Source organism: Nicotiana attenuata, chromosome 2, assembly GCF_001879085.1.
Source record: "Nicotiana attenuata strain UT chromosome 2, NIATTr2, whole genome shotgun sequence".
Taxonomy (NCBI): Eukaryota; Viridiplantae; Streptophyta; class Magnoliopsida; order Solanales; family Solanaceae; genus Nicotiana; species Nicotiana attenuata.
This window is the reverse complement of record NC_031990.1, coordinates 57,946,651-57,957,316: the sequence shown is the minus strand read 5'-3', so window position 1 is coordinate 57,957,316 and position 10,666 is coordinate 57,946,651. Positions and strand designations below refer to the sequence as shown.

At 32.8% G+C, this 10,666-nt stretch overlaps 1 protein-coding gene and 1 long non-coding RNA gene across 5 annotated transcripts; one reads left to right on the top strand and one right to left on the bottom strand.

Moving 5' to 3' along the window:
* On the bottom strand, positions 273–7,765 carry LOC109211031. 4 transcript variants are annotated; one of them, XR_002065646.1, is made up of 8 exons: positions 7,661–7,764; positions 7,432–7,566; positions 6,997–7,241; positions 5,329–5,431; positions 3,546–5,169; positions 2,230–2,277; positions 1,510–1,649; positions 273–774 (listed from the first exon to the last, which is right to left on the bottom strand). It is a non-coding gene; the product is annotated as an uncharacterized LOC109211031 (long non-coding RNA). The 4 variants fall into 4 exon arrangements; XR_002065647.1 differs by having other exon boundaries at positions 3,546–4,147; positions 5,083–5,169; positions 7,432–7,759; XR_002065648.1 differs by having other exon boundaries at positions 3,546–5,189; positions 7,432–7,765.
* On the top strand, positions 8,473–9,972 carry LOC109220097. The gene is made up of 3 exons (XM_019384562.1): positions 8,473–8,622; positions 9,514–9,784; positions 9,872–9,972. Exons 1-3 carry the CDS (start codon positions 8,473–8,475, stop codon positions 9,970–9,972), a joined length of 522 nt encoding a protein of 173 aa, XP_019240107.1.

Below are 10,666 nucleotides of genomic sequence, written 5' to 3'. Positions count from 1 at the left end.
AATAACATAAAAGAATGGTATTTTCTTTCTGTTGTTGGGGAGAAGGAAGTATGTTTGTGGAAGGAGAAATTTATCTTTAGTTTCTTCCAACATAAATTCTTTTTTGTAATTCTGTAGGGGCACAACCTTTCAGGAATAATTCTAAAGTTTGTGAAAGTATATATATATATATATATACATACTAGACAGTGGTGGCCCGTGCCAACGCGGGCCCAATAATGTAGAAGTTGAAGCATTATTTTTTACTTTGTTTTAATATATGAAATTACATATAAAAAATTGATGTATGTACGTCATTATCAATTCAAATATCAAACCAAATAAAAACAGATGTTGTATGATAACTGCTGAATATTATTTACATTTATAAAGAAACAAAATATCCATTCATGAATGTTGCGTGGTTAAAAGGTGATACATTCTTTACCGTGAGAGTACCATCCACATATAGTCAAAAGATGATGCATTCATAATGCTTTAGTTGTCTTTTGCAGTCTTTGAAAAATGTTAGGCACCTGTAGACAGTGGCGGAGGCAAGACCTCCACGAAGGGGGTTCTCAAAAATATTTTTTTGTAGCTAGTAGGAATTGAACCCATGACCTTATGTAGATTTTGAACTCCCTTAACCACTAAACTACACTTTTGGATTGTGTTAAGAGTGTTCAAAACTTAATATATAGAGGTAAAAAACAGATTTTGCCTTATATATACAGTGTAATTTTTCGGCGAAGGGTGTTCGGATGAACACCCTTGCGCCCCCAAATTCGCCCCTGCCTGTAGAAGCAGCAAGAAGTAATAATCAATTGTCAACTATCATATAGCATAATGATATACCAATACGATTGTTACTACTCATGATTTGAAGCAACATTAATGTTTGTCTTCTCAATGTTCAACAAATATAACAAAAGCAAAGGGATACAGAGTGCCAAAATAGATTAATAGTAAAGTAGTTGGTAGAAGAGAATCCAATTAGATGAAAACCCAGGAATATATAAAGTATTCATGTCTAGGGAAGAGTCAAAAATAGTATTCAAGCAGACACGATAAAACGTCAAATCGTGCAACCTATTAATTAGATAAAAAGGAGAGCATAGCTAAAATCTTCAAATAATCATGTTCCGTTATTTCCATTTTATACTCTCAATTGCGTTGGGGTGACCTAGTATCATTTAAATTTTTATCAATTTGTGTACATGCATATGTTTAAGGAAAATTAGCACAATACTGAAACAATACCCACAGTATATGCACAATACTATTAGAAACACTTCAATAGATACTCAAATAATAGAGCCAATCAACAAAAGTTCCCTTAATAGATGGCTTTAAGATTGACAATTTACATGCAAAAAAATAATCAATTAATAATCATGCACAAAGATAATAACTGTATATTTTAGGTAGACGGATTTTCCTCTTACTATATTAGGGTAACAAGCGCTGCTTTAATTAGCAGAAAATTGATTCACACAGCATACACATGCCCAATTTTCAAAACCTGATTACCTGAATTTGTGGAAACTGACTGGAGAGGTAGATTCTGCTGGACTACTTATATGGACTACAAATATGTATTCGAGATGTTCCCTTCTATGTTCCTCTTCGCGTCTTTTGTCTGTTGGCGCCGCTCCTCCAGTTTAGATTATCTGCAGATCCATTTTCAAGAAAGTCGTCCATGACAAACTCCATAATAGACTGAACTTCAAAAAAAGAGTTGCACACCATTTCAATTTTTTTTTTAAAACAAAGAGTTAGGGTAAATTGTATCAAGTACAAGAGATGAAAAGGGTCCACATTCACTTCCTCATAAGCTTCTATAATAGAACACCAGTTAGGTTTCATTGCGCTTATTAAGCCCATCTATTAACGCAAAAAGGAAAAAACAGGGGAAAATATACCAATTAACCACCAAGCCTATCAAGCTACTTGTGATTAAAAAAATAATGCAAGGAGAATGGAATCACAAGTTCAAAACTGAAAAGCAATTTTTTATTGGTACACCCATCCAGACTTGATTCAACAATGAAACAACACATTTAATAATTGTGCCATTAATAGATCACTCAAATCTGGCTCTTCCTCTTCATCAAGCAACATTGAATATGAAACTTTATCAATAGGCAAAGCCAAACATAGAAAAAAAAAATATGATTTTATATATCAATAATAGTACTAAAAAAACTGCAAGACTACTAAAATAAGAAGTCATTGAAAAAATTTACTTACCATTTATTTCAATCCACAACCAAGTGTGACGAATGCTAGAGTAGCTATCTGCCATGTAATAAATTAAATGGAGCAAAAAGCTAAGACACAGAGCTCTTGTATTTTGATCAACAAAGGTAAGCAATATAGATTTTTGCCATAAATGTTGACATGAACAGATCAACAGACAATGAAAGCATGTCTAGCTCAAACAAAAAGCTCAAAACTTGAAAGGCCTGACATAGTAAATTTACTAAAGATATTTAGGTCTTTATGAAACCAAACGCGAAAGGCTTGACATACCGAATTAACTAATAAAAAATCATAAGCTAGTCTAATTCATATGCAAAATTGAAAGATAGCCTACAGATGGATAATATAGCCTGAAACAGATGGATAATACTTTAAGACTTCCAAAATGAGAAATAATTTTGATCATTTGGGCACTACAAGTAGCTAGTATATATTTTCTTAAGCTTGGTAGCAAAATATTATATTTTGATCTAACTTTTCGATAATATTGCTAAGTCAGATAAAAAATGCAGAATTCTAAATCATACAAAACTGCAAATGTAAGAATGCTAATAGAAGAAATAAAAGACATCAACCACACATTAAAAGACCAACTTGCTGTGTTTTCACTTGTATATTCACTGAACCATGATATGACAAACCTTTGCCTTCCGATCCCCCAAACACTATTCATTTTCCTCATTTATCTCAAAGTTCTTAATATCTCATCAGTTACCAAAGCTAAACGGGTTTGGTAAACGGTGCACGCCTGCACATTCATTGTACTCCAAACTCGGCAAAATTGACACTTTCATTTGGCTACAAAAATTGGTCCATTCAACGGAAGAAAATTCTTCATTATTTGCCAATAGCACAAAATTCCGCCCACTTTCTGTTGTCCCAACTCCTAACATCCTCAGTCGGAAGAGCAAGGATTCCAAAAGGTTCTATGGCAAAATTAAAAGGATATTGTTTGGAGGAGCTCTTACTTGGAGAATAAAATCAAGGCTAGAAGAGAATACTGACATGAAAGAAAATCCCTAAGCACTGAAACACCCAATGGAGAAGAAATTCAAGGCTAGAGACCGAAAGTGAAGAAATTCGAAAGGAAGGAGGAGAGGGGATTTCAGGGTAAACGAATTGACAAAGGATGAGCTAAAATAAGAATATCCCTTGCAAAAAATCACAAAAGTGTTACAACTTTTTCTTACCATCTTGTTTTAATAAATTTAGTCATCACAATTCAAGCTACCTATAATTAGAGTATTAAACTACACACAAGAAAAAATATGAATAATTTCAACACCAGGTTGCCATTTGTGTACCTAGTGATAGAGAGTTTCCCAGAAATATGACATATTGCAATAGGATCTCAAGCAAACAGGAAACCTGCATAGCCACAAAGTCATAGCAAGGAACACTGTTACTGAAAGAAGAAGAAGATAGGTTTTATAAAGAATCGTATCCCTCAAAAGTAAAACATAATAAAATGGATACTTATTGAGACCCTATTTCTCTGCACCACATGCCATATGCATCTTCTGACATTAAGACAGGACATTATGTTTATCGTCCCATTAGAAATATACTACATGAAAGGACACAACAGATTAAAAGATGTCATTTCAATTGCAGCATATGCCTATAATAGCCATATAACCAATGTCCTCAGGGTAAGTTTCTTTCACCAGAAAGTAAATAAATCCTAAGGAATAAGTGCAAGAAAATCATTATCAGAATAATGTAACTCATCTTGGATATTAGTATTAGTATAAATATTCAGAAAAGTAGTAGTATGGCATATTATCCTATCTGAAAGGGAACTTGACTGCTGCAGAAACCTCTCTCCAAATATTGTTGTAGGCAAATACATGGGCTAAATCAAGTGATCTTTGTCCACACCAAACATTTTGCATCGAAATGTTGGCTGCAACAAAATTATTATTAGTAGTATCCTACTTGCAGCAAAATAGTGAAGAGAAGCAATGCAAACTATTACTTCCAGTAGTAATGCAATGTTAGGAAAGGAAAATCAAGAATATATCCCAAATAGCACAATGATCGCCTGAAAACATAATCGAGTAGCTTAAAGCTCACATTAGCTGAAATCCTGTAGTTTTAAAATATAATAGGAGTTGCTTACTCAAATCATTTATTTAAGAATCGACGAGTTTTAGTGTTTTAGAAAAGCATTCTGCAATTTCACATTTTAGCAGAGATGTGTCTATTTTGACACATAGTAAATAGCACACTACATTGTGATCTCAAGAGTAAATCAGAGGGCCTCCCAAATTCTAGATGCCAGCAAAGACCAATGACTTCATATAATATTATATAAAGCAGCAGAAGTAATGCTCTTTCCCAATAAGAAATATGAGCACAGATTAAATATCACGACATTTTTCCTATAGTCTGATGAGAATGACTGACTTTCGAACTTTAAGGATTTAATTTGACCTTATTGGATGCAATGTTGAATAAGTTAAACTTAATTTCAATTCTAATTTAAACGCCAAACTATGCCTATTACAAAGTAGAATACAGGTTGTAATAGGTTATATATCCAATTGAATCCCGACCTAGCTTAATGGCTTCTCAAAAAAGTAAAAATATTTCATTAGTCTCGACACCTGCCTCATTAAATTCATCACAAGAACCCTTACAGCCAAAAGTTGATTAGTGTCTTTACTTCAAAATAAAATTATTGGTGAAAGGAAATGAAAACATTCTAGTAACGAAAATATAGCATGAACAAAAGGAGATTTGCCAATTGAGAAATTTGAGCCAAAATAATCTTAAACTTAATCACACAAGCAGCGTCAAGTATATTAGAAGTTCTATTTCAGACAATCTCATGCTGACCTGCCCATCTTGAAAAGCCAACTTGAGTTTGATCCTCAGTTGTATCCCGAGTCGTCTACCTCTCTTTGTCTTCAGCATTTAGACTCCCTGTTTGAATTTGAGTAAGGCTAGAAAAAAGAGTTTAACATAATCCATCTTTTGATTACTTCCCCAAGTTCTTAAACTAAGAAGTCGAGTTACAATTTTGAATTATCTTGTCTTCCCGCTACGCCAATTAATAAAAGGAAAAGGTATGTGCTAACGTACCTGTGCTTCCATTCTCGCATATTCAGACTTTAGAGTTAAGAACATCTCGAGGAACCATGATCTCCACGGTAGTATTGGTCAGAATAGCATATATATGCTTTCACTGCAAGCAATAGAAGATGCAACAAGCTGATGAATACAACAAAGAAACAACTTGGGTTTTGAGATAATTTCAGATACTCTTTTCTTCAAACATGTGCAACTCCAATGTCAAATCAAGCTAATAAGAAGCGTAACATTACCATTGGGATGGATCCTTCTAAGCTACACACAAAGCTTTTTACTCACGTTGTGTTTATCAAAGTTTGAACTTCCTTGGCAATAATAATTAACCACTTAATGCTTTTTTTTCCTAACAGATTTATTCTTATAAAAATCAGATATAGATTGAGACATCAAATAATTTCTTGGGTAAGCAATTAAATGAAAGAAAAATTAGCAAGAGAAAAAAATTTGAAAGGTGGAAGTAATCCATAATGTCACAAGAACCACTGTTTGTCGCCCATGTTTATGAAGTTCTCAATTTTTTTCTCCTCTTCTTCTATCTCAGAATTCACGAACACAAAGGCAAATGAAGAGAGTTATAAGGTCAGACTGTCAACCTTCTTTCCGATAATCTTTTAGGTAAAATAAAATGCTAAATTTGAAATCTTGAAGACAATTCTTGTTTAAGCACCTAAGATCTGCAGTTTAGTATCATGTCAATGCAAAAGGACAAAATATGATCCATGTTTTTGAAATATCACATGAATATTGACGACATATAATGATATAAAGGGACCCTACTGAATATTTGACAGCACAAAGATTATCTATTGCATCTTGGAAATAAAAAAAATTATCAACCATCAAATACAAATGATAGAGCTTCATAAAAAGAAAAGGAAGCTTCTGAAAACCATAAGTTAGTCCTAATCTCCTCCACCACTCAAGAAGAAACCCCCCAAAACCAATTAGAGCAAATGTATGATATGCTCAAATGACTAAGGTATCGAAGAAATCGTTATCTTGTCTGGTTCACCTAAGCAGATTTTAAGACTATAAGAACATACAAATATAATACAGAAGCAGAAAGAAAATGATTGAAACAAAATTTTTGGAGGTGCATCAGCCTATTAAAGAATCGCCTAAAAATAAAGTAGATCGTGAAATTAAATGCCTATATTAAAAAATTCAAAGTAGTAAATAAGTTATCTGGACGAAATGATAAAAATATTACTTACTGGTCAACTAAGTAAATATAATGGTTACGAAACAATTTACTATGCAAAAGCATATCAAATGAATCAATTTATGAAACATAGAACCTCAAATTCAAACGTACGATACACATTAACTTCATTATTATGTAGCACATGTTTGACAATGCATAATATCTGTTAGTAGAGGCGGCCTAATAAGAAAGTCAATACTAACTAAATCCCATGTATTAAACCAAAATCTTAGGATTTGATTATGCACTTTCAAATGTACAGAAAAATATTTAAGCAAAAGAGATGGTATTTGAATCTGGATGATCTTTTCATCTTCCTAGCTAAACAAAAGCTAATTGATGGAGCTTTGGTCTGAAGTATTAACCAACCAACATGTAATAAGCTATCGCACTAAGGCTTTTTTATCCCTCACCTGAGAAATTAACATTAAAGTATAAAAGCAGAAAAGATTTACCACAACGTTGAAGCCAATACATAACTTGGTGAGATCAAGGCAGTGAAACACTTGCAGCAAACTGATAAATCAACCTAGCACCATCAGCATTCGACTTCTTTCATAACCCTCCTTTTCCCCAAAAAACTCTCTTGTTGGTTCTCGAATTCTGGGATTGGAACTGAAACCCGCACATACTTGAATGGCAGAAGAAGAAATCACCAAAGATATTCTGGTGTCTTTTAACCTCTAAGACCTAAGAAGTACTGAATTTTTTTACCGAAAAATCAAGATATAACGTTTTAGCATGGAGAATAAGTAACAGAGAACAGAATTTTTGAAGGAAAGGTGAAAAAAAAAATTTGATCAATGAATTTGGGTGAAGAGAACCCATGAGGACAAAGGTCAGAAGATGTGAGAATGAATCAATAATAAACTTCAGAAAGAAATTTTTACCTGATCGTTTCTCTCTGCTTTGCTAAGGGATATATTGAGAGAGAAGAAAAGTATATATGTGGGAGTAGTCAAAAATCTACACGTATATCTGGGGAGAGCACCAAAGGCCACGTATATAGCTATGTCCTCAAGCTTCTTTAAAAAGATTCCAAGCACATATGTCAAAAGTCTTGCTCTTCTAAAGAAGAGAAAAATATATTTGTTCGGACATAAATTCAGGTTGACTCACATGAATTGCTCGAATCCAATTTCATTCAGCTGAGTACGATTAATATTTGAGATCGGATCGGGAGACTCGATTAAAATACCATTAATCGAGCAGTTAGTTCAACGAAATGGACGACAGTCAAACACAAAAAATAAATAAATAAAGTTGTTGGAATTTATCTATAATTAAAAGCTAAGGATAAAAGGCTCTTAGGAAGCCAAGTGGAATAATAATAAACCGACACTTGGCATGACAGGAATTTCTCCAAGATATTAGGAATTATACTAACAAACTACAATCTGACTTACATTAGGTATTTTCTGTAGAAGTTATTTAGTCAAATTTTATTGCAAAATTCTTCCAAAACTCCCGCTAAACATTATCTTAGACTCTATTAATTTAAATTTTTTTTAAAATCATTAAATGAACGTGGGTAAAAGAAACAAACCGTGTAAACTTAAATTTTTTTTTAAAATTATTCCAACCGCCGCTCAAGATTCCCTTCGAATTTATTAATTAAATTTTTTTTAAAAGCATTAATTGAACGTGGGTAAAAGAAACAAATCGTTCAAACTTCCCTTAATATATCTAAATTATATTTATTTTATTTTAAAACAAATTTTACCTTCAATTAACCCTAAATTCTCTCTGGAAACTCACGTATTGTCTCTGCAAAGTCACGTTAGGCTGAATTGTCTAACCCACGATTTACTTTACTGGGTAGCAACTGCTCAAACCTCAAAATATATATTTCTTCCACACCTACAACTGCTTCAATTCTAATGTTCGTTCTTATACCAAGATTTCAACAAAACTTACGAATTAGCAATAACATGGCCGCTAACAATGATTTCATCAAGGATATAACTATTTCAAAGATGCAATGGAAGTTGAAAGTTCTCGTTGTCCGTATGTGGGAAAAACCGGATCGTTTTAATCCTGGCTCTATATTCTCCATTGAATTGGTTCTACAAGATGAAAAGGTATTTTTATTATGTTATTGCCTTACTAATTTGTTTGTGCTGTTCGAAAATTAAATGTCAATATACATAGATTTGTTTTGCTATTCCAGATTGTTATCCTTTGTGCTCTTCGAAATTTAGATGTCAAAATCTATAGATTTGTTTTGCTCGTCCATACTGTTATTCTGTGTATTTTGTTTAGTTCTAACTGTGAAACAATTATGATTTAGCATGTTGTAAAAGAAGGTATGATTTAGCATGTTGTCGATGCTGTTCACTTTATATAATAAAAGGTATTTTTATTATGTTATTGCCTTGCTAATTGGTTTGTGCTCTTCGAAAATTAAATGTCAATATCCATAGATATGTTTTGCTCTTCCAGATTGTTATCCTTTGTACTCTTCGAAATTTAAATGTCAATATCTATAGATTTTTTTGTGCGCATGAAGCAAGATTCTGCACTATTCTGCACGAAATAGAGGCCACGAAGCTTCTGTAAAATCTAAGTTTCATCGACTTGCTCTTGCTTTCTCAAGTGAAAAGGTCCAGAAATTTGCCTCGCCTTTTCTCTTGGAATCAATACCAAACTCCATCAAATTCACTTTCAGAAACTGATAGGGAAGTCGCTGTAAAAATCTCCTATCATATAAGATAGGCCATATTTTATCATACAAACATATCGAACCAGACAATATTGACAATGAAGAAGCTCTTAAGAAAATCAGCACCAGAGACCACTGAATTCTCTTTCTTTTTTTCCTTGAAGCATCAGCTATCCGAAACCCAAACTTAGATAAACAGAAACCATCACATGAAAAAGGCTTTCATTGGTACAATTCCATGGAAACTCAACTAGGTATTTTAAATATATAATAAACTTACCATCTTTTATGTATTGTAATTTCTTTGTAGGGTGATCGTATACATGCTTCTATTGGGAAGTCTGTTTTGCATATTTTCAACAAAAAAATTAATGAGCTTGGATTATATCTTATGGCGAACTTTATCGTCTGCCAAAACAAGGAGAGGTTCAACACCACAAAACATAGATTGATGCTGACGTTTACTCAACGTACAACAGTGGCTGAAACAATTGATCCACTTTTTCCGATGAATATCTTTGATCTGCGACCATATCATCAATTGATAAATAAAGTTGATGTCAACGAGAGTGAATTATTTGGTAATATTTGTGTTTATTTTAATTTATTTTTATATATTTTTTTAATAGATTGATGGTACTTATTTTAACATCTTCATATTTCTTTAGATGTTATCGGAGAGATTGTCAATTTTAGTGAGGTCCAATCGCAAAAACAAGGTGAAATTACTAGGAAGTATATGGATATCGAACTAGAAGATGATGAGTAAGAATAAACAGACAACCATCGGTTAATGATATATTTCATAAATACATATATTAAATATTATACACTATTTCTATTTGACAGGAGGAACAAGTTATCTGCTACATTCTGGGGTGAATTTGTTGATCAAGTTATACCTCACCTTTTAAGTTCTAACAACCAGCCTATTATTGTTGTTATGCAGCTCATAAAAGCCCATAAATTTCAAGGTAACATGCAACTATTAAATTTCACATTACTTTTTGAAAGTTATTCATCACATGTTACACATAATTCTTTTTTTGCAGATTCATATTCTGTGCGCAACACTTGGAATACATCAAAGTTGTGGATTAATCCTACTTTTCCTCAATCCGAAGAGTTTAAAACCCGGTTAAATATATTTTAATCATGTATCTACACTCATATCGATCTTTTGATGTATATTTCTAACTCTAATCCTCATTTATACATATAGATTACTTTCTGTTCGAGATAGTTGCTCTGAGAGGCTTACTCAAACCATCTCTCAACAAAGTTTCTCTGTTTTGGATGAGTTACAGAAGGGCATTGCTGAAGTTAAAACAATTGCCCAATTAGTCCAGTCCATGCAAGTGAGTTAACTCTTTTTATCTTTTTTCTTTGATTTTTCATTAGACCATCTTTTCTATTTGTTTTCTTCTGATATTTCAGCCATTGCTTCTCCTATTTTACTGCAT